Here is a 23,874-nt window from a genome sequence, read left to right on the forward strand (position 1 = left end):
GGGAATTTCCTGGCAACACTTTCATTTTGACTGAAGGATGAACTAATTAGATCATGTTGGTCGAAGGTCACTGTGACCTAAAGTTGACCCAAGTTGACCATAACTCAAGAATTCCTACGCTGATTATGATTTTCACACAAACGTCTCTCTAGCCAAAAGGTTAAAGGTCAACTTCACTGTGACATCATAATTTTCTGCAAAAACACTTTTCTTAGTATGACATGATTTTCATATTCATCTCGTAAAAAAGCGGATAAAACAGTGTGTGACCAAATGTTGCCCTCCAGCACATCCTCCTCACTAGAGGGCGCTGTATCCCGGATGCTCAGTCGAACATCACGTTCCTCAACTTCACCCCGGCAGCCAGCTACTTTCACATCCGGGCGGCTCTCTCGCTCCTCTTCAATCGCAATCCGTTTCCCTTCCCTGCGCTCTCGACCGGGGAGGTCTGTGGCTGCAGAAGAAACTTCCGAATCCCGGACCCCTCCGTCGGCGTCTGGTACCGAGCCACTGAGGCGCTGCTTCCCCGCACAGCCGGTCGCACATGACGCGGGCTCCGCCGATGGTGGTGCACGGCGCCGAGCGCTCCCCGTCGGTGCGACATCTCCGCGCTGAAGTAGCATCGCTGGCTAACGTTAGCTAACAACATCGATCTCTCTCTGCTGCTCCACCCCCTCTCCCTCCGGTCGACCCCCGCTACCGATCCGTCACATCAACAGTTGATTGATAGCTAACACTGAGCCACCGAGGGCAACCCCCCCCTTCCCCCCTCCCCGACCGTCCATCGGTTAGCGCAGGAAGCCCACCCGTTTCCTCCCCGAACGTTTCGGATTTAGGGCCCGCAAAGAGAGTAACGCTAGCTTCGGAGTTTAACCCGTAATATTTTAGATCACCGACCCTCTCTCCGCCTCTGTGGCCTTTTAGGGGTCCGTTTCCTCTCTACCTCAACACCCCGATGCCTCCCCGTCCCTGTGTGTCACCTCAGCTGCACTGTCACCTCTGATCAGCCCCCCCTCTGAGCCCCACCGACACCGGCTCTGCTGCTTCTGACAATCCGACCCAGGAGCGCTGCTCGGCGCGCACACTGCGGCGAACCTCAGCGGACATCTTCGGTCCTCTCCCAGCTGTTCTCCCGTTTCCCTCAGTTTGACTGCAGAGGGAAGCTAGCTGGTTGGCCTTTTTCATTTCACACCCACACAGACCGCAAATCCAGTCACCGGTCCACCCCTACAGCTCCACTCCAGTCTGCCCGGGGTCCCCTCCAGTAGATCTCTGCCACACGCCCCGCAGCGCCCGAGCCTCGGGTCTCGTCATGCCGGGTCCGGTGGCCGGTAGCAAGTCCCGTGTGTACGCAGATGTCAACACGCTGAAGAGCCGGGAGTACTGGGACTACGAGGCCCACGTACCCAACTGGAAGTGAGGACATTTCTGTTTACTGCAGGTTGCTGTAATTGCATGCGTGTGATGTCTGACCACAGCGGGTCTGTGTGTGTGTGTGTGTGTGTGTGTGTGTGTGCGTGTGTGCGTGTGTGCATGTGCTGTGTGCTGTGTGCTGGTGGAAGTGTGGCAGATGGGTGTCTATTATTATGCATGGAGCTGTGAGGATGTGATGACACCATGGTAGTACAGTCTCCCAGCCCACCACGCTGCTGCTCTGCACCGTCTGACACCTTCCTCACCTCCACCTCTGTCCCCATGCTCCCCCTGTCCAATAACACCCACTTTGAGATCAGAACCAGGAAGGCAGAGCTTCACGTCAGCGGCAAGAACACTCAATTACTCACCGACTTATTTGCAAGCTGATGCTTAAGATATTTTTCTTTCTTTCCCACATAGTCACACAAGCGCTGCTCTGTCTCTGTCTGTCCCTATAGCAACCAGGAGGACTACCAGCTGGTTCGCAAGCTGGGCAGAGGGAAGTACAGCGAAGTGTTCGAGGCAATCAACATCACCAACAATGAGAAGGTGGTGGTCAAGATCCTGAAGGTGAGCGGCGGGGTCTCGTCGAGTGTTGTGGCTGAGTGTGTGGTTTGGAGCCGTCCCCCTGTCAGTGTTTGGACATTTAGTGGATTAACCTGTGGATTGATTGACATAAATTGAACTGGCAGCTTATTTTGACAGTCTGCTACTCATTTTTCTACCTGTATTGTCAGTCATTCCTGAGCTGCTGCTTCTCAGTTATAGTTCCTGTTGTTGTTACCATGTGATGTATTTAAGTCCTCCAGGTGATGTAGTGAGTGCAGCTGCTGTGAACTATGGAGGACTAAAAAGGACTTCTTGACTATTACATTTATAAAAAAAAATAAATAAACAAAGGCTGACATGAATGCACAATTTACTAAATGAATGCCTGTGATTGATGAGGAAGTAAATAAATGCATTTATTTGTTTCCACATTTCTTCACACATTCATGTCAGTGTCTACGTTAATGAAGCAGGCGGTGCTCGCCGCACCCTGACGCAGGGCTGCTTACAGGAGTGTGATTGATTGGCTGGATGTCTGTTGCCTTGCTCGTGGGGTGTGAAGCTGAGCAGACTGGTGCGCCTGCTACTGTTGCCGGCTGCAAGGTGTTTAGCTTCAGCCTGGTTTGTTCATTCGCTGATCAAATAGTCATTTTATCAGCTTTGTGTCCACTGAGAGGACAGCAGTCCTCTAAACAACCCTCTAACAGAAAGTAAGATGGGTAATGTTTGGAGCTGGCGTCATGGCGATGCAGGTGACAGATGAAGATTACCTCTGTGATTTAACAGGATAGAGTGAAAGCCAGTGACAAGTCACCTGACAGTGGTTTCAGTGTAAACATCAAGGTCCCTTCAGCACTTTGAGCAAAGATTGACAGGCTGGTAGTGAAGATTGCAGCAGCAGCAGCAGGTTTAGGATCAGAGGCGGAAATATGCCTCAGCACCACGTTTCCTTATACCTCTCATCTGAATCTCTGCCTTTGTCTGTCTCGCCTGCTCTTCCTGTGGAATTAGCCGGTCAAGAAGAAGAAGATCAAGCGAGAGATCAAGATCCTGGAGAACCTGCGAGGAGGGACCAACATCATCCGACTGGTGGACACAGTCAAAGACCCAGTGGTAGGCCCGCTGTCTGTCCTGACAGAGTGAGGGAGCGAATGCAGAGTGTTGGACTGAAACTGTTGTGAGACATGAGTGGCAATATCGGTGCCAGTACTGTAAGACTGTGCGTATGTGCATCCCTGATTCTGAAATTCACAGTATCTGTTCATGCATTTAAACATTTCTCTGCGATGTCGTTGACACCAGAGCGTCCTTTATTTTATTCCAGCAGATCACTTTTCGAGCTCGCACGAGAACAGCTAGCGAGATGTTGACTTCATGTCTGTGACTGATCCTGTTTCTGTCCCGTTCAGGCCCTCTCTTATCAGTCCCATTAGAGTCTTCTCGCAGCTGCCTAACATCTGTTTCACATGTGGATATTTAAAACACAAGTAAGCACCTGCCAGCAGCATAATGACGGGTTGAAGGCAATCAGGGATCTCAGGAGTGATTACAGGTGTTGAAATGATATACTTGCTTTCGGGCAGCGAGTGTCGATGATCAGCTCGATGTGATTATTGCTTTTTTTTTTTATTGCTGGGGGTGAAACCTGCTGCCATGTGGAGCAAAGAAGCGTTTGTAGTTTCAGCTTTTCTGTTACTCTGCTTGGGATTTTCTCAGTTTCTGAGGTCAGGGATGCCACTGGTCCACACATTTCTGGAATATCTTCGTTTGCAGAGGTGTGATCTAATCAAGCAAAGGCGGGAAATTTGATCAATTCTCTGGAGAATTTAAGAAAGTTTACAAACAGGCTGCTCACATGTATTTCCAGGGTCCTTTGGTTTGTAGTCTCCTACAAACTATAGAGCTTTGAAATGTATTACTATATTCACTGTCAGATTAATTGAAATCAAGCAGCTACGACTGCTCGCCTGTCTATCAGGTGCGACGCGTGTGTGTCCAGTTCACTGCCAGGTAGTTCATCACTCAGTGGAGGCTGTAAAATCTGCACTTAATCGGTGGCTGAATCAGTAATGAGCGACATCCTGCTCTGCTTTCATTGTTGTTCCTGATTGTTCTTGTCTCACTGATTTCAACCCTCTGCCCCACCCACCCCACCCCCGCCCCTCTCTGTCTCTGTACAGTCCAGAACTCCAGCGCTCGTCTTTGAATGCATCAATAACACAGACTTCAAGGTACAACGAGCAACTCTCCTCTGCATGCTTCTGAACAGTCCATGGAAATGTTATCAAAGCGGCACTATGGCCGAACCACAGGAGCTGCACTTTTTTTTTTTTTTTTTTTTGATAAAGGTGAAATGTGTCATAGCATTATGAATGAAGCTCGGTGGTGCTACAGAGAGCTTCACCAGCCTACAAATCAGATTCTCTAGCCGCGAGGGAGGATGCTGGTTTGGCACAGAACCCAGCAAAACTCGCATCATCGTCATTTTTAGGATTTGTTTGTGTGAAAAGGAAGTGAAAAACGACAGTTCCCGCTAAAATCATGTCTCACGTTGCGTCATTTCAACATCCAGATGCTGATGTGAATGTGTTTCTCCCTGCAGGAGCTGTACCAGAAGTTGACAGATTATGATATCCGTTTCTATATGTATGAACTACTGAAGGTGAGACTCGTCACATGACGTGCTTGATTTTTTTTTTTTTTTTTTTTTTTTTTTGAGCTGTATACACACATTTTTCTGCTCTGTGTGTGTGTGTGTGTGCGCGCCAGGCTCTGGACTACTGTCACAGTATGGGAATCATGCACCGTGACGTTAAACCCCACAATGTGATGATCGACCACCAGTTGAGAAAGGTAGGTGGTGCCCTATATAGTTCTTTTTTTTTTTTCCTTCACACACCCACACACACTCTGAATGTTATCTCTCCCCTGCTATTTCAGCCCCCCTCTCTCTCTCTATCTCTCTCTCTCGCTTTCGTCCTCCTCATTTTTTTAGATTCTCCATGTGGAAAAAGAGTTAGCTCTTTGTTGGTCGCTAATGCATTAGCATCGGCTCACATACACGGTGGCCCTGCAGTGTGTCAAGAGTCCAGTCTGATCTTTAAAGTATCAGCAGATGTATTTTCCATCTGAAGGAATGTGTTTTCTCTTGCTCTCGCCCAGTTCACGAAAGCATTTGTTGTCACCGTTCTGAACGTCTGACAAAGGAACGTCATCTGGTGACGAATGAGCTGGAGCAGTGACGAAGGCCAGGCTAGCACTGCGGCTACAGCCGCCGGCTGTTAGCACAGCGCTAGTGAACATGCCTTGTTATGGCTGTGGCTAATGGCTGTTGCTACAGGCTGTAAATTTTTCTTTCACGGTGTCAAAGATAGTTACATACTACATGAAGTAGTACAGTATGTACTGCATGCTGCTTGCTGTAGTTGTATGCAGTATGAAACTGTTATTTTAGTATGCTAGGCCAGACTGAACCAATTTTTGGAAGGTGGAAGTAAACGATAGCACGGCGGATGACAAACCACCCCTCCTGTGTAGCAGTCCCTCACGCTCTGAAGAGGAGAAGCTCTAAGCTTTAGCTGTGAGTCTCCTCGGTGCTGTATTCCCTGGTGTCACACCGCCTTAGGTCAGTCTCTCGGGCTGGGGTTCCTGCTCACCCAGCTCTGTTACTGGTGCCCAGTCCCACCTAGTTCTTGTCACATTTGTGGTTTGATAAACATCAAATTCATCGCTCCGTCTTTTGTTTCATGACTTCTGGGGCTTTTTTTGCGCCTTCACCTTATCATAGGACAGCTTAGAGACAGACAGGACAGGGGGACGGAGCCAAACGTGGGCCGGTGAGCAGGCGCGGTGCCCCTCAGCGCCCCATGTTGCTATTTTCCAAACAGTGAATGCTGCAGCCTTCATTTCAACAATGATGTTGTTGTTATTGTTCCAGCACTTTGCATTGTGGGTAACAGTAGGCGAGATAGACTGGTCCAATGCACACTGGAGGTTTTTGCTGAATAAGTAAGACGTCGTGGTATTTTCGGCATGCTGCAGATACTGCTTTAGCTTGCATACCACATGCTACATTTTGGCTAATTCAGTACAGACCGCCACAGACTTACAGCCAAGTTAACTACTGTGACCGTGATTTATTTTCAGCCGCAACCCCGAAAATATCAACCTACAGTGGAAAACAGCCCAGCAGAGCTAATGCTAGTTAATAATATTAAGCTTTACATAGACTAAACATGAAACACAAGCAGCTGATAAAGAGTCACAAAACTTTGACCTTATATTTACAGCTGCTCACAGCCAGTGGGTGTAGCATCAGTCAGTGCTTGGTCCTGCTGGGGTTTACCGTGAACTGCAGCTGTATGAACGCTCTATCTGCTGCCCAACACTGTGTTGAATTCACACACGTGCGCATTGGCCAGTAGGGGGCAGCAGGCGAACACGGCCGTGAATGAACCCGTCTGCCTCACAGGATACACGCACCTGTAACAGTGTGCGTTGGTACGACCCTGCTTCTAAAAAGTTGGGACTGTTTCAGAACTGTGCATTGACGCTGAAGGAGTACAAATTGTGTGTTTCCATAGCTACGCCTTATAGACTGGGGTTTGGCAGAGTTCTACCATCCATCCCAGGAGTACAACGTCAGAGTGGCGTCACGATACTTCAAAGGCCCGGAACTCTTGGTGGATTACCAGGTAACACACACACACACGCACACACACCACAACCAGCCCACATTCAAACAGCCTCTAGAGATATTTCACTTTCCTTCGCTCTCGCATTTACACACAAGAAGAGCACACATGCGCACACACATGCATGAGAAAGTGTTGACACCGCATGTGGATAATCCCGATGTCTGTCCTCATCATCAGTTGATGATTTTGTGTTTCAGATGTATGATTACAGTCTAGACATGTGGAGCTTGGGCTGTATGCTGGCCAGTATGATTTTTCAGAAAGAGCCCTTCTTCCATGGCCAAGACAACTACGACCAGGTACCTGCGACACACACGTGTGCAGCCGACACACGCCGGGAGCGACAGCAGCGCATGCATGTTGAATGAGGCCGATGACGAACGGTCATTAATTACTGATTTCATGCTCACATACTGTAAAACAAAAGAAGCTCACACAGGGCTGTTTGGGGCGTCCTGTGTCTCAATTAAACACAGGAAGTCCCAAACTTGTAATGGAGACAACCTGCATTTGCATCCTGGACCTTTATCAGATGTAATCTGTAGCGCCTCACTCTCGAGTGTCAACGGCTGCCAGTCAGCACAAAGACAACCAGAGACTGGAAGGTGTGAGAAATTCAGAGGAACAAATGCAGGTTGATAGCCGATGCTCTTCCTGACCTTAGTTTTATTTGTGAATGGTGAGTGAATAAATGTGGTCAATAAACTGTCATGTTTCCTAGTTGGTGCGGATTGCCAAGGTCCTCGGGACGGACGAGCTGTTCGGCTACCTGCGTAAATACCACATTGAGCTGGACCCACGCTTCAAAGACCTGCTGGGACAGTAAGTCCACTCTGCCTTTGTCTCCAGGATACCCACCACACTCCACTTCATGTGACATATTGTTGCCGCTCTGGAGCTGAACACAGAGCAGAAGTCAAATCAGGATAGAGGCTGAAAATATCCTGAGGGCCAGCAAAGTGACGAGCATGACGAGCGTCTGCTGCGCTAACGGCTCGAGGAACAGACTGAAGGTGCTAATTTGATATTTCGCAAACTTGCAGCGCTGCATATGGTCTCGTTTGACTCAGCAGTCAGGAAATCTGGAGCGCCGCTATTGATAAAATAAAGACTAATGAAGTGGAATTTAAGATTAAAGTAAAACAAATGAAATCTGTTGAGGCCCTCTGCTGTCCAGGCAGCCCTGATCAGTGTCCACGTGTTGTCCCGCCTGCTGTTATGACGTGTGAAACTGCATCACAGGTAGTTCCAGACATGAGTTCACATTTTCCCCTGTCGTGACTCCTCTTATGTAAGTTCACTGAGGGGAAATTTGGTGGGAAAGCTTTTCTTGTTGAGTGTATCCTGGAAGTCTAACAAACCTTCTGAATGCAGTTTCTTCTCCTTTGTCTTTTTCAATGGTCACCAAATGCTCATACTACATGGGGATAATGGACAAAATAACCAAAACGGGAGCCAAGACAGTGTCCTCACATCGCTCAGTGCGGTACTGCCTCTGTTCAGTGGACGCCCCCTCAGCTGTGGTGTGTGCTGTGTGTCTGCAGGCAGAGCAGGAAGCGCTGGGAACAGTTTGTGCAGACAGAGAACCAGCACTTGGTGAGTCCTGAGGCTCTGGACCTGCTGGACAAGCTGCTACGCTACGACCACCAACAGAGACTGACCGCCACAGAGGCCATGGAGCACCCCTACTTCTGTAAGCAGCACACACAGCGTACGCAGGAAACACACACACGTCAGCGGTTTTCTGGGTTTTCAAGGTGCACGAAGTGAAGTTCGTGAGGAATTCTTAAGCTGTAGTTGTGTCTCCTCCTGCAGACCCAGTAATAAAGGAGCAGTCTCTGTCAAATTCTGACAACAACTTGGTTTCCAGTGGAAACACTACAGCGCGATGAAACAGGTAACGTTTAGCTTGAAAGGCTGCTCATTGGTCACTGTGTTTGGTCGTTTAGTCTTTTGTGAGATTCAAAAGATGATTTCTGTGATCATTTCCCCTCTTTCCTCCTCCTCCTCCTCCTCTTCCTCCTCACTCTCTCCTTTGTTCTCTTTCTTTCTGCAGAGGTGGAAGAAGAAGAAGGATGTTTGTTACCTCAACTTTGTACCCGGTTGTGACAGTAACTTTGACAAGTGTACAGTGACAATGGATCAAAGTAACTCTGACCAGTTACACACTCACAGATATGTGCATACGGATACACACACACGCACACGCACACGCACACACACTAATGCAAGCACATCCTCTATACAAACACACACATGCAGACATGTATACATACACCCTCCTCCTTTGTATCAGTCTGCGATTGGCTTGTCCTGGTTCCCTGTCCGGCAGCCTGACCAATGAGCTTGAAGCTGCTCCCCCATCGTACCCAACTCGGCTTTTTCCTCCCAGCTCAGTCTCATGTAGGTCAACAAGGACAAACTACTTTTAAAGACAATTCAGTCCCTCTTCTCCTCTCTTTAGTCCTTCCTTTACGTCACCCCCCCCCCCCTTGTTTGCATCAGCATGGAGAATGAACAGGAGTGTGAGCCTGTAAGTCCCAGTCCCCCCCCGACCTCCTCATCCATCCGTCTGTCTGTCCCCCTCCTCCCTCCCCATCCTGAACCCCAACAGACAGACAGACGTCTTAGCACTACTCCAGTTCTGAAAGTGGCATGGTGGACTCTCTCTAGATAGAATGATGATGATGATAATAATAATAATATTAATGAAAAATAAATGATTTTTATTTAGATGAACTCTGCCTGCCTCTGAGTCAATTTATTATAACAGGTGTGTCACATTTTGTGCATCCCGTTTAGGTCTAGGCTACATTACCTCTCTGTAAAATATATTTTGGATAGACAGCATCCATGAGAACCTCCATGAAGGGAGGTTTATTGCAGGACACTATTAGTTTTAGCTAGGTGTCCCAATAAACTGGGAACTAGTTGGATATATTTAAGAGATTAAGCCCTGTTAAAAAGCAGAATTCATTGTTTATGCAAGGCTACTCCGTATAGGTTGTTTTTAGGTCTTTAAAAACAAGCCCACACTGATTATTGGGAATATCTAGCTTTCCTTGCATTTTGCCTTTTTATTTTTAGTTTGAACTGCCGTCCTCTTTCAGCGTCACTCCCACGCAGAGAGGCGTGTAATCAGTGAAAACTTTCCACTGACTCTATTTTAAAGCCCGACCTGTGACCTCCACTCTGATTCATACGCACTGCGGCCCACACTGAAAACTGAACCTTATGACGAAAATGTTCCAAATGACGTACGAACATCGACCAAAGCTGCCCTGCAGGAAGGCGAGCACACCTGCGCTGAGCCTCTTTAATGAGAGTGGTGGACAGCAATCAGCTGATGAGCTCGGTGTGTAGGTGAGTGTTTGTATGAAAGCTGAGCTTGGCTTGTGTAACGTGGCTGTAAGTGGTTTAAAGCAGTTGAAATGAGAGGGTGACGCTCTGTTTGTTAAATCCACAAACTCATGATACACGAATAATAGCACCAAACAGAAGTCTGACAAAGTTAGCAACTAGCTGGTGAACACAGAGGACGATTTAGCGGCTAATGAGGCCGATATTTCCCTGAGGAGCTGGTGGTGACCAAAACAGAGCCAGAAGACTGAATGTTGGACTTGCATTGATCAGGCTTACACAAACAGGTGGAGCAATGTTGCATTAGCAATAATAAACCGACATTTCCCCGCAAACTTAAACACATTGTTTGGGCTGCCTGTATCTACGGAGCTGTAAGCAGCTGTGACTTGTTTTGCTTGCAAATTATGTGACCGCAAATCAGGAATGGCAAGCTTTATTTGCATTTTTTATTCAAAATGACAGCTCTCATTTCCTAAAATTTCATTAAGCTGGCCCTCACAATCAACATAATGATGCAACAAAGGACCTCAGCCGGACTCAAAGCAGGGATGTTGCAGTTTGTGGTACCTCCCAAGCTACCCGGGTGCTACTTCTGATGGTCAACCAGCCTGCGGTTCAGAAACAGTCTGAATTTTGCATATTGGAGAGTTACTGACACATGTTTGCATTACATAAACATTTCTAGAGGCAGTGCTGCAGTGCTGTTTGTTGTTGCAGCCAAGTAAAAAAATCTCAGGTACAAGAGAGTCACTAATATGGAGACAGTCCTACGCCATAGGAGAAGAAGAAGAAGAAGAATTGGAGGGACAATCCCCTTTATTTGTCACACAAACCACATACATGCTCTCACGTGCCGTGCAAATTGGTGAAATTTGTCCTTGGCCTTTAACCCATCCTGGTCGCCTTCCTCCGCAGCAGACCAGGAGCAGTGGGCTGCCATCCAACCGGCACCTGGGGACCCAATTTCTTGTGTCACCATTGGTCAGGTGGTGGTCTTCATGCATATTTTTAGTGGGGTTTTTTCATGGAGGATACCCCAGGTGAACACGGGGAGAACATTCAAACTCCACACAGAAAGGCCCCTTTCCTTGAGCAGCAGGCACTGAAGGCATGGTGGAGGACACGCCTCCGGCGCCCACTGTGGGATTCGAACCCTGGACCTTCTAGCTGTGAGGCGACAGTGTTACCACCGGTTGCAGTTAAAAAGCTTTTCTCGTGTCACACTGCTGGCACTTAAAAAAGAAAGAAAAGAAAAAGTGTTGTAACACAAATCATAAGACAAACTAAAAACTTGGCTGCAGATTTCAGTAAAACTAGGTGGAGTTAAGTTAAATCATGGGTCAAGGAATAAGAGATTAGTTTGTATTTTAATGGAGATCAACCACTGATGCAGGCATTTTTAAACATTTTCTATTAACTACTAACAACTATTTTCGAGGGCTGCATGGCCTCAGGTGATTCTCAGTGCTTGTTAAAGTTATTTAATCATTTTGAGGTTGCACAGTTCAGTTGGTGCATTGAGGCTCTTGTGGGAAAGTAGGAAAACACACAACTTAAAAAACTATGATACAATTTTGAAAATGGTCCCTGTCAGTATGACAGCGGTCATCATCTGTCAGACTGTTCCTGTTGGTCAGTGTTTCTCAACTCCGGTCCTCGGGCCCCCCTGCCCTGCATGCTTTACATGATTCCTGCTCCAACAAACCTGATTCAAATGAGCGGCTCGTTATCAAGCCACTGCAGAGCTTGATGACGAGCCAATCATCTGAATCAGGTGTGGTGGAGCATGACGACTGGAAATGAGAAACACTGCTGTAGGTTAATATTAAGCAACAGTGATTTACTCTTACTGGCATTTGATTGAATCATAAAACTGCAGATATTTCTAACTGTGAACAGGTTCATTCCACATTTTATCATATTATTATTGTTTGTTTCATGTATAATGTCAGACCTGTGCTGTGCAGTTATAATTAATTACAGTGTCTTACGTAGTTTTCCCATAACAGGTCACGCTTGTTGTTGGTGTGTGTGTGTGTGTGTGTGTGTGTGTGTGTGTGTGTGTGTGTGTGTGTGTGTGTGTGTGTGTGTGTGTGTGTGTGTGTGTGTGTGTGTGTGTGTGTGTGTGTGTGTGTGTGTGTGTGTGTGTGGTGTTATTGTCTGAAGTATCAGCTTCCTACTTGTATAGAAACCAGAGCTATGGTTTACTTTTCTACAACCTGATGCCTTACTCACGTTCCGGACACTCCCACACATGCACATGCACACACACACACACACACACACACACACACACACACACACACACACACACACACACACACACACACACACACATATAGAGCTATAGATCCCCATATGCACAGTTACACTGTGTTATCCTTTTAGAATCTCGGCCATGAAACATTCAGCAGCAGACTTCTGTCTGTCTGTCTGTCTGCCGTCTGATCCGCTGCGGCCACTGTCCGGTCATATGCCTCAGGTCACACACACACACACACACGGTCAGCTCTCTGTTTTCTGTGTGCAAAGGCACATGTGAGCTGCAGAAAAAGAATAAAAGGACTAAGAATGGAAAAGCCCTGAAAGCAAGTTGCATACTGAGTGTTTGATGTAGATTAGAAGATGGTTAACGTGTGACATACAGTATCTGTAATGATGGTAGATTTAAGTCTAAAAGTCTGCAGCGATGCTAGCAGCTCTGTGAGGGTGTTCTTAGCTAAATGTGCTTGTCAGTATGCTAACATGCCAACAGTGACAATGTTAACATGCTTATGTTTAACAGGTATAATGTTTACCATGCTAACCATCTTACTTTAAGGGCGGCACAGTGGAGCAGCAGGTAGTGTGCGTGCCTCACAGCAAAAAGGTCGCTCGTTCGATCCCCGGGTTGGGCAGGGCCTGCCTTTCTGTGTGAAGTTTGCATGTTCTTCCCGTGCATGCGTGGGTTCTCTCCGGGCACTCCGGCTTCCTCCCACAGACCAAAAACATGCTCATTAGGTTAATTGGTGACTCTAAAATTGCCCTTAGGTGTGACTGTGAGCGTGAATGGTTGTATGTCTGTTTATGTTGCCCTGCGATTGACTGGTACCCTCTTGCCCATTGACAGCTGGGATAGGCTCCAGGCCCCCCACAAATCCCCGAAAAGGGGATAGACAATGGATGGATGGATGGACTATCTTACTTTAGAGTGTTAGCATCCTATTCCCAATAGAGTGTTTGCGCATGACGTCACGTCATTCTTTTTGTGGCGCGAACTGCTGATGGAGGGCCAGAGGTGATTTTCTGCAAAGGAAGCACTTTAACACACTCAAAATGTTGTTCCTTCAGCTGTCAGTGTGACCTTGCAGACCATCCTACTCCACAGGCAAAGCAAAAATTGTCTTCCTCATGGGTCTCCTCCGGGGTAACACTCTGGATTGGGTGACAGCGGGGTGGGAGAAGCATGTCCTGGTCACCAGGTCGTCCTCTGCCTTCATCTCTGAGATGCATTGTGTGCAGAGAATGGGTGGAATGCTTCAATCTGTGTTCTTCAATGTGTGTCCTCCATCTGAGGCTGTTCCAGTTGTTCTTGGTCACCGTGGTTCCTTGAGCATAACCCCCAGGATGACTGGGTCGCTGCCAGAATTGTTAGCTGGTACCCCACCTGTCATGCCAAATGTCTGTAAACTGCCCTGCCTCAGTCTGTGTCCAGTCAGGCTTCCAGTCCTGAGATCCCTGATCTGGCCATGGTTCAACCTGAATACTATGACCTCCAAGTGGTATTAGGTAGACAGCAAGGACTCTATCTGCCTCCTCATCATCAGTACAGTTGTGGCATTGACCTGCTGCCCAGTACACCTCTCCCATACAGCTGCCTCTACAAGCCCAACGAGAGGCTGTGGAGACGTATATCAAGGACTCCTTGAACCGTCTGTCTGTCAACATCACCCCTTGGTACCAGCTTCCTCTACATGGATTAAACGAACAAAACCTCCGCTCATGCATCAATTTCATATGACTCAACAACATAACGATAAAGAACAAATATCCTTTGCCTTTCATGAACTCTGCCTCTGTTCACCAACAAGGACCCTGCAATGCTTATTAGTTGGTTCAGATTCAAGAAGGGGATGAATGGAAGACGGCCTTTAACACAGAGTGTATTCCTCCTCCTCCTCCTCCTCCTCTGCCTCATTGCATTATAGATGACCTACGTGGTCCGTCATCTCCTGAGCCTACTGTGGTCTGCAATACCTTGTCAACTGGGAAGCATATGGCCTGGAGGAGAGAAGTTGGATTTCCCGTCACCTCGTCCTTGACCCTGCCCTCACAGTCGTCATCGGGACAAGCCTGGTGGGTCACCTGGTACTGTCATGACCCCTCCCACTCGGAGACTTGTGGTCTCTGAGTTAAATATTGCTTTGGTTCATTCATAATATGAACCTGTATCTCCACAGAAACAGCTGGGCTCCAGTATCTGTGGTCATTATGTGGAAACCATGATGAGTATGTTTGGCCTAAAGCCAACATTTAAAGGCCCTAAAAACTAATTTTATCAATCCAATTCTTGCTATGATGTGACGTGTGTGATGTGACATACGTCGGTGTGCTCATCAGGTTTGAAGCCACTCTCTGAGATTAATAAATAATAAATATTCAATTTTCTGGAGAAATACTTTAATAAAGATTTAAAGAGTTCATTGTCATGCTGTTTTTCTTATACAAACACAAAGACTGGATGTGCACTCACAATCTGTTTGACTGACAATTTTATTGCACATTTAAGAGTCAAATGCACAAAAACAACACTGCATGCAAAGAACAGAGGGAACAGCTGCCATTTCATGATCTGAAATAGTTGACGGTGACCACATCCGCCAGATACGGTCGTAGCTTTTTCAGCATGTGACTATTTCATGTGATGTTGGTTATCAATGCCGTATTTAAAACCATCCTCATATTTTGGAAATGGCCACAGTAATGGTTAGCGTAAGAGTAGATCACTATTTTCTTCCACAAGCAAACAAAATAATTTAGCAATTGGATTAAAAGACATGCTAAAATGCAGCAAACAAGCTGCATTAAATAAAAATGTGTTTAAGGAAGGAAGAGGATAAGGGGAGGAGGCAGCCCGATAGAATTTCACTCTTCAATGCCTTCAGAGGATCAGAGAGAAAAGTGATGTTAGTCCCCCACATGGAGACTGAAGGGGGACCAAAAATGAAATGTAAAGAATGACAGGAGTCAATACTGAACAAGCCATTTAAAACGGTAGCTAATGTTATTTTGGTCTTTAAAAAACATCAAGAGAGGCTCCACTTTCTAAAGCACAGGGTGTGTGAGAATAAGATCATGACATCCTCTCCTGACGGACTGCAGCTCAAGCGAACATCGTCCTCCAGCATCCTCAGTTAAACAGCCAGCTGTCCAAATTGGAATAATGTAAATGAATTCCCCTGCTGGAGGATGGATGTGCTCCCATGTCACTGTTGTTTAAGCTGTAACTTGGTGTCAAACAGGTTTCTGCTGAGGGCTAAAGGATTGCTTGCAGCCGCGCCAGGTCTCCTGGGTCAGCCAACACGTTTTATGCTGCGTTTGTGTCTTAAACAGCTCGGGACGCACTTCTTCTCCGACTTGGTGCCGGGCGACGCCGGGGCCGGCGCTGCAGACCCCTGCTTCCTGTACACAGAGAGAAACCAGACACAGAGGCAGAGAAATTAGAGGAGGAAGTGTGGTTGAGTGTTTGCTCTGGCAGTGACACAAGAGTATTCAATTATTAACCGCAGACTCCTGTGGCTTCTACTGATAATGGTGTGATCACAGTCCAGAGAGGGGCTGCCAAGACCTGCACCAACAGACGGCTTATTGTCCTCCGTAATTGCATCAATAATGTAATAAGAGTACACATAACTATTCATGCTTGTCAGTTAGTCACAATCATTATCCCTGAAGAATCAATGCATGCTAAATATGTTCAACCACCAATAAAAGAATAGTGTATTGAAATAAACCTCATTACACTTTTTCTCTAGCTAAAAACTAATGACATGTCCATCAGCCTCTGCGAATGAATATTAGCATGCTAAAATGCTAAGCTAAGAGGGCAATCACTGTGCCTGCTAAACATCAACATGTTAGCCTTGTCACTCCAAGCACGTTGTCATGCTGATGTTCGCATTCAGCTCAAAGCACTGCTCTGCTCAGCTGCATGCATGTCTGCAAACTCTTAGTGGCTGTAAAAAGGCAACAGTGGAGGTGCACGCTTATTAGACACAAGAGGGTGGAGAATCAGCATGTCAGCTGAATTTATAAGCCCCTTTTGGGTTTCCATTTAATAATGCAGGGATGTTCACAGCATTTCACTTTCAACCAGGTATCTGATTCTGACCACCTGACTGTAGTCGCTTACTTACTGTAGGAAGTAGTTAACTGATATTTTAGACAATGTTCAGGATGGAGGCATGGCCCAGAACACGGTGCCAGAAAATTTCCCTCATTTTCAAATCCCATTGACACGGTGGGTCTTTGTGAGGACACTAAACACTATGTGATATTATTTGTATCAATTAATAAAAGTGCTGTTGGTAATTACTGTACCAGTTATTGGCTCCCGGTTCCAGGTGACTGCAGCAGTAGTTGTTCCTCACCTGGCAGGGGTAGCAGCAGCAGCAGCAGCCTCTCTGTTCCTGACCTGCTTCATCACCTTCAGCGTGCGACAGATCTGTCTCAGGGTCATCTTCGGAGCGTGGCACGCCAGGCGGGGTCGCGGGGTGCAGCGAGGGCCTCGGTATGTGAGGAGTGACAGATAGTTGTCCCCTCTGGGTCCTCTCCCAAACAGCTGCAGGGGCTGAACGCTGGCATAGCAGGATGCAAACTGGGCGTCATGGAGGAAGGAGAAAGAGAGGTTTGTCATATGTTGTGAACTGCTGCATAGATAGATACATGCATGCATTTGCAGACATACGTGCATGCACACACACATGCACATACAAGCTGAATTCCCATTCTGTGGAAACTGATAGGGCCATGCAGAATTACATTATTTACATTTTATGATTAATCTTAGTATTTTTTTTCTAGCAAAAAGTCATTTTTAAATTTTTTTTTTTTACTTTTCTCATGACGTTTATCCCTGAATTCTGTTGTTTCTCAGAATGCTAACTACTATATGCTCTGAATAAGATATTACATCTGTTGCAGGCAACTAAGAGACTTCTTTTGAAATAATCCATCATGCTAAGCTTGTACATTTCATCCTTCCTATAGTATAACTGCAGAGTGTAACAGTGCTCTAAAATATGCTGTATTACACTGATGGATCGGGTCAGTGTGTGTGCTGCTGCCTAAATTAATGCAGTGATAACCCTTAAATGTGTACACTATGCACTGTTGCGTAATGTTCGTCTCTCTAAAAGCCAGGCTCTGTTTTTAAACTACATACTTTGTTATTAAGAAATCATTTGACCACCAATGCACCATGGGAAATACTGATAATTATTTAATTACTTATCGCTATTATTGGCCTCCCAACATTTTAATCTACTGCAGCACAATAGATACTGCGGCTCAGGCAGCAGAGCATAATGAGGCTGTGGGAGTCTCAGCTGTGCGCCTCTGTCATTCACACTTCAAATGTTACACTCTGACACACACGCATACATACACTCACACACATCGCACCGTTTTTAATTAGCGTACGAGCCACTGTCTTCCTCTTGCAGACTTAATCACCCTCTCCATCAGAAACCCAAGACACACACACACACACACACATACACACAAAGTGAATTCGGCTGTGCAGATTCATTTACAGGACCGACACTCGATCGTGTAGATTTGCCTCCCAACAGATGTTTTCTCATTCACACACGCACGGACACAATAGCTGACCTGTATCTTGAAATTGTCATGCACAGAGAAAAGGAGAGCTTTGATAACAAACACATATTCTCAGTGTCTCTCCTCCCACAGAGGTCTCAGGTAAACTGTGTACAAATATAGGAACAAATATATTCAGTTTTGAGTGAATGAATGTGAAAATCTCTCATACAGGTTTTCCAAAACGCTGAACTTTCTGCATGTTCCAGCCACTTCTACTGGGTTTACTTTGAACTGTGACTTTAACAGTCACTTTAAAACACAATTAAAATGACGCGTCACACTGCTTGAACGATGCACCGCTTCATCACAGCACTTTCCTCTGCACAGGGCAAACACTCTGAAAACCCTGTGCTTCTGTGACTGAATAATTCTGACCTGAGCTATTTTCTAAGTTTCAGACGAAGGCTTCACACACCTGCAGAAACACACACAGCACACAGATACTTACAGGAACGACAGTAGCCATGAGGAGTGTTCGTGCTCTGTGGTGAAGAAATAATCAATAGAATGGGAATCATTGCCTTCTTATACTGAACGTGCCAACATGACCAGGCCAGATGATAGGCCAATCGTTCCTCAGAGGAGACTAACTAACCCCTCCTTCCTCTGACATCACCACAGGGAGGTCACCCTCCACATCACACACACACACACACTGTTGTTGCCTGTTGCTTCAGGTTACACATACACTGACACGCAGTCTATTGTTGAGGACTCTTTTGTCATGCAGAGTATTTTTAGAAGCAGCTGTAATTCAGGGGATGAGGAAAAAACAGGGGAGCATGATGATGGAAAGTGGGAGGACAGAGGATGTCAAGAAAGAGGGGAGAGATGACAAAAGTGGGTAAGAGGGGAGACTGATGGAGAGAGAGAAATCAGGTGCACAGTAAAGACTCGGGGTGAGGAGGGAAGCAGGCGTCACGCAGTGTAAGGTGACGTGCCTGGACAATGTGATGCATCGGTGCATTAAATATCGCCAATCAATATTACGCATCGCTGATGGGAAGAGACAATAGATGTGAGACACACTCGCTCTGATGTGTTCTCTAGTTTGTAAAGAAAAGCAACAGGAGAAGGGCTCAACTACCAGCACATCAAACCATCTTTCAAACTCACTGTTTCAACACATGATTCGCACACATGCTGTTTAATTTCAATCTCAAAGTATCCATAGATAATAAATGGGAGGGACGTGTGTATAAAATGACGCACAAGGATTGGATTGATTTTTAAAATGTAATTGTAGGTTTTACTGGAATTAACTCCGGGATAATTTGGTAATAAGTACAGGGGAAACAGCTGTTGACCAGCGGTTTCCAAACATTTTGTGACCATAAGAGAACAAAGCTGTGGGTCATCTGATGCCCCTCATCACAGGTTATCACCTCAGTGTGGACATGAGCTCTCAGTAGGTCACGCTCAAAGAACAAATTTCCTTCCCGGGTCGCCTCTGTGTGGGATTTTCAAAATAAAACAAGACAGCTAAATGAATCTGATGTCCTATTAACTCCTGCTGGCTTTTTGTCCACCATTTTCTTCATTAAAAGTTATTGAAGGGAGAAAACAAAACTCTCCAAGACAACACGCTTGCTAACTTACCATAAGCAAACTTGAGAGCTCATGAGCTGCTAAACAGACGTTAAAGTTCACACTTATTCACACACTATTTAACCACAAACAAACCAAAAAATGTCTTCCTGGGCTAAATCATCTTACTAAGATTTATCTTGGGACTACTTGAGGGGACTCTCTGGGCTACACAAGCAATTAACTGGAATTAGATAACTGGAAGTCTAATTGAACATGGACTGATCCAGAAATTCACAGCTACACATACAGTAGTTCCTTTCTGAGTTATAGGGAAGCATAGTGTGACATTGTACTGGTAATAATACACCTTTTTCCCTTCACCTTTCCATTTTATTCTATAGCTATAAGAGGGAAGGTCATGTGAATATTTTCCATAAACAGCTGTCTATAAACATCCTGCAATGTGAAGTCATAATGCTATTTCAAAGTATGGCTTCTGTTCTTAGCCTGATATTCCTCTGTTTGAGGACCCCATCAGTACGCAAATGTTCAAATTAACACATATCTATTATTAAGTATGGGAACTGTGAGACTTCATGACTCAGCTCTAAATATAAAGGCAACAATAAGTGAGAGGTGTGTGTGAATGTTCTCACCTAACAGCTAAAAAGTGCTGTTCCTGTCACCTTTACAATGTGCTTGTTAGGCTTGGCCTAAATTTAGAAGCTACTGGGCTCAGTGTACAGACCCGGAGGCAAGAGTAAGAAACAAAATCCAATTTATTAACAAACCATGAAACAAAAAGCGCACTCATAAGGAGTGGAGATGCAAACACAAAGCGCACTCGTGAGGAGTGGGAAGGATACCAAAAAGGTGCACTCCACGAGCGGAAAAACAGTCTCCCCACGTGGGGAGGCCGAGGCTGGACAAAGGCTGAACGTGGCTGGAAAGCATGGGCTGGGTTCTGGATAATCAATGGAGAGATCAGGATAATCCGGCGACCACTCTAACTCAGCGTCTTCCTTAAATACTTGAGTCCTAATCAGGCTCATGCACTCCAGGTGTGCTGCCGGAGAGGCGGGGCCAGCTGGGTGCAGAGGGGGGAAAAAAACTAGCAAAAAGTGAGACTGTGTGCCTTCAGGTGATGTTTCACCAGCTCTCAACGCCTCATTACTGCTGTCTCTCTCGCGCGTCGCCCACCTCCTGCATGTAAACTTTGATCCTTTTCCGCCTCCTGCTGCTTTTTACACCGCACTACATCACACAGGTGGAGAGAGCGCTAGCATTGTGCTGCGTTCACTTGTAAGACAATGCGCTGTTTATATGCATGAATTTGTTATTTTGTTTTCTAATATTTGGCCATATTATGTAGCAACACTATGGCACTGTGACAGACAGCAATGTCTGCTGAAATGAATGTGTTTAAATCTGACATTACATATGATGCTTTGTCATTGGTAGACAGGACAGTTTCCAAGACAGTAAAGTTAGGCCAAATTTTAGACCAGGATCTTCTGTAGATATCTCAGTTCTATTTTATTTTAGCTTAAGACTAATCTTTACCACACAGTTCTGGACTCAGACCTCCAGACTCCTTTTCACAGGGTCACAGGTTTGGTTTTTCCGGCAGTCTGCAAACCTCTCACCTATCATTTGGACTGTGTTATCTTACTCCAGAGAAAAATACAGGTTAATTGTGGAGCCAGTAGTTCAGGCAAGAGTCTATCTTCACCTGTTTCATTACACCATGGCTATTTTCACTGAAATACGCACGACGGCGCTCGTGGACAGGGGGTCTCGCGCTGCCTTCAGACTAACTGCGACTTCCCCGATTTTGTCAAATGAAGTCCCAATATTCATCGTTGCGCATTAAAACTTGTTCATAATTCCAAAGCTCCCACGCTCAACCTAAGCACGTAAACATCACACCTCTGTGTTTTATATGCATGGTTTCATTTTGGGCTCGCAGTTGAAACGAGGGGGCATTTCCGACGTTGCACGCGGGCAGCAGCTGACTTCATCTGTTCGCTGAAGATAAAGCCGAGAGATGTGCAAACAAAAATACGCCCTTTGTTCAGGATTACCCACATATACATTTAATTGCATGTCTTAAACAATATTGATAACGAAGTGTGTCTTTAAATGGACGTTTTATTTTTAGAGACCAGTAAAACTGTTATTCAAACGTCAGGCTTACGTTAAGAACAATGAGGTGGTTGTATTTGATTTAATATTTTAGACATTAAACGCCTCACAGTAGTTTGTGTGCGTAGACCTTATCGATCAGGAAGTGATGACATGCCTGCGCGTCACGTTAGCTGACGTCTATAATTACCGTTAGTTTGACTGAACATACTGGATATTTATTGGGTTGATCGAACACAGCAGACTTGGGGACTTCACGGTCATCCCGGGAGTTTTCGCTTTCTGATCAACAGGTGCACCTGGACGAAACGCTGCATTCAAATGTCGGAATTCGTAACTTCTCCGTGAAACTCGTCTTCTCACAGCTTTAATGGGGTGAACAGATGCAGGAAGGAGTAAAGCTCTGTTCATAAAACAGAAACAACACTGCAGGGGAGAACTTTATTTAAATGTTTTGAGTGTTTTGAAACACCTGTGGGCTGTTAGGACTGTCAATACGTGGTTTCTACGATTGTTTCCGAGCGTTTGAACTTCTCACAGACCCCGCCTCTTGTCTGTGCCCTCCTCTGGATGCTTTGAAGGCTTTAATAGCCTCTGGGTGTCAGCGGCCAAGTGTTCCTGTTAGTCCAGAAGTGAAGTTGACGGCCCTCCGCGGAGGTCTTTCTGCTCTCCTCTCCGAGTTCAGTTTTTGGTTCAGGTGGACTCTTTGCATCTCCACAGTCCAGATGTCCCCGTCCACGTCCCCCCGGTTCTTCACGGCGAGGGAGGTGGCCCGCCACTGCACTAAGGACTCCTGCTGGGTGCTGCTGGGGACCAGGGTGTACGACGTGACCGCTTTCTTGCGGATGCACCCGGGAGGAGAGGCGCTGATTCTTGGCCGGTCTGGGAAGGATCTGAGCCCGGACATGGAAGGACCCCCGCACCGGCACTCTGAGAACGCCCGGCGGTGGATGGAGCAATACTACATCGGGGAGCTGAAAAGAGACAGCGGCACCGACGAGGCACAGGTAACCCGGGGGGCACCTGACCCTGACGCTGTTAGCTAGCCAGGCTGTCATGGCTGACCTCAGAGAAAGAGACGAGGAAACACCTGTTGCTATGTCCTCCCTGGACCGCCGTTAAGGTGTAATTCTCTACTGGGTGGGTCATATACGCAGTAGCCCACTATCCTGGGTGACAGTTCATAATAGAAACAATGGCCTCCAGGCAAGACTGTGGCCCCTGGGGGCCACTCAAAACTGCACAATTTTCAGTTATTTTTTAAAATATTCTTTCAGCATGTTTGGCATAGACGTCATTTGGTAAATACTGAAGTAAAGCTCTGAAAGCAGTCTAACCAGAGGAGGAATGTTTCGCCCTGAGCTTTGCCGGAGGACCTGAATATTCCTCAAGCGCTCTGTCTCTGCGTGTCTGTGGCTCTGAGCAGGTGATGGCAGACTTTGTTGTGTCTTACGTGAGACACAGCAACAGGTGTGTAACTGTCTCCCTGGCTTTTCTGTGTGAGGCAGAGACAGAGAGAATTCCCCGCTGTCCTCCTCCTCCTCCTCCTGCTGGACAGTATTGATCGTAGAGGAGGGGGTGAGGAGTTAGTGGAAAATGGCACACAGGGAGGGGTGGGGCTCAGTTTGAGGAGGAGGAGGAGGAAAGGAGCGGAGCAGGGAGGGGCGTGCAGGTGATATGGTAGACCTGTGGGGGTGGGGTGGGGGCGTCAGTGGGGTTTCTGAATGATTCAAGAGGTGTGTGTGTGTGTGTGTGTGTGTGTGTGTGTGTGTGTGTGTGTGTGTGTGTGTGTGTGTGTGTGAGAGAGAGGCTGAGACAGAGAGAAGGGAACTGGTTTGTCTTGTCCCAGTAGGAGCAGAGGGGACTGCAAACAGGGCGAATTTGAGGGAAACCGTAAACTTTCCATCACTCGTTGTTTGAATCCACACCCAGCTCAGCTCCCTCCGTCCCTGTGTGTCTCTCTGTGAGGACGGAGGGACAACCGGGGAGACTTTGCATAAATCTCTTACCAGCAGAGCTGACATTTACATGGCTGGCCCACTCTCATGTGTGTCTGTGCGTGCGTGTGATTTTGCCTGCGGGTTGCAACTCGGCACAAAAGTTACACAGTTACAGTAGTGAAAGCCATCCTCGTCTCTGGAGCATCACGCTTCATCCAGCGACGGGCAGGAAAGGTGGACTTCTCGGGCTCCTTTTTTGGTCTCCTAGCTGTTAGATTTGAGGATGTGTGTGATAGTCATGCTGTTAATGTCGTAAAAGTGGTTCGATGTTCAACGTGTCATCGTGCGTGACTAAATGTTCACACTTTCTC

At 46.6% G+C, this 23,874-nt stretch overlaps 2 protein-coding genes across 2 annotated transcripts in view; both read left to right on the forward strand.

Moving 5' to 3' along the window:
- The first annotated feature begins 355 nt into the window (after positions 1–355).
- csnk2a2b (casein kinase 2, alpha prime polypeptide b) lies at positions 356–9,401 on the forward strand. Its single transcript, XM_070972730.1, has 12 exons — positions 356–1,416; positions 1,875–1,986; positions 2,977–3,078; positions 4,146–4,196; positions 4,568–4,627; positions 4,735–4,818; positions 6,549–6,659; positions 6,860–6,961; positions 7,384–7,484; positions 8,207–8,355; positions 8,478–8,559; positions 8,719–9,401. The coding sequence occupies exons 1-11, from the start codon at positions 1,313–1,315 to the stop codon at positions 8,552–8,554; spliced, it is 1,053 nt and encodes a 350-aa protein (XP_070828831.1). The 5' UTR covers positions 356–1,312; the 3' UTR covers positions 8,555–8,559; positions 8,719–9,401.
- Positions 9,402–22,086: 12,685 nt separating this feature from the next.
- fa2h (fatty acid 2-hydroxylase) overlaps positions 22,087–23,874 on the forward strand; it is a 29,809-nt gene continuing 28,021 nt past the window's right edge. The window contains exon 1 of the mRNA XM_070973037.1: positions 22,087–22,570. Within this exon, the coding sequence (XP_070829138.1) occupies positions 22,289–22,570 (282 nt within the window). The 5' untranslated portion in view covers positions 22,087–22,288. The remainder of the gene's footprint in view (positions 22,571–23,874) is intronic.

The sequence above is a fragment of the Chaetodon trifascialis genome, chromosome 10, assembly GCF_039877785.1.
Source record: "Chaetodon trifascialis isolate fChaTrf1 chromosome 10, fChaTrf1.hap1, whole genome shotgun sequence".
NCBI classification, from domain to species: domain Eukaryota; kingdom Metazoa; phylum Chordata; class Actinopteri; order Chaetodontiformes; family Chaetodontidae; genus Chaetodon; species Chaetodon trifascialis.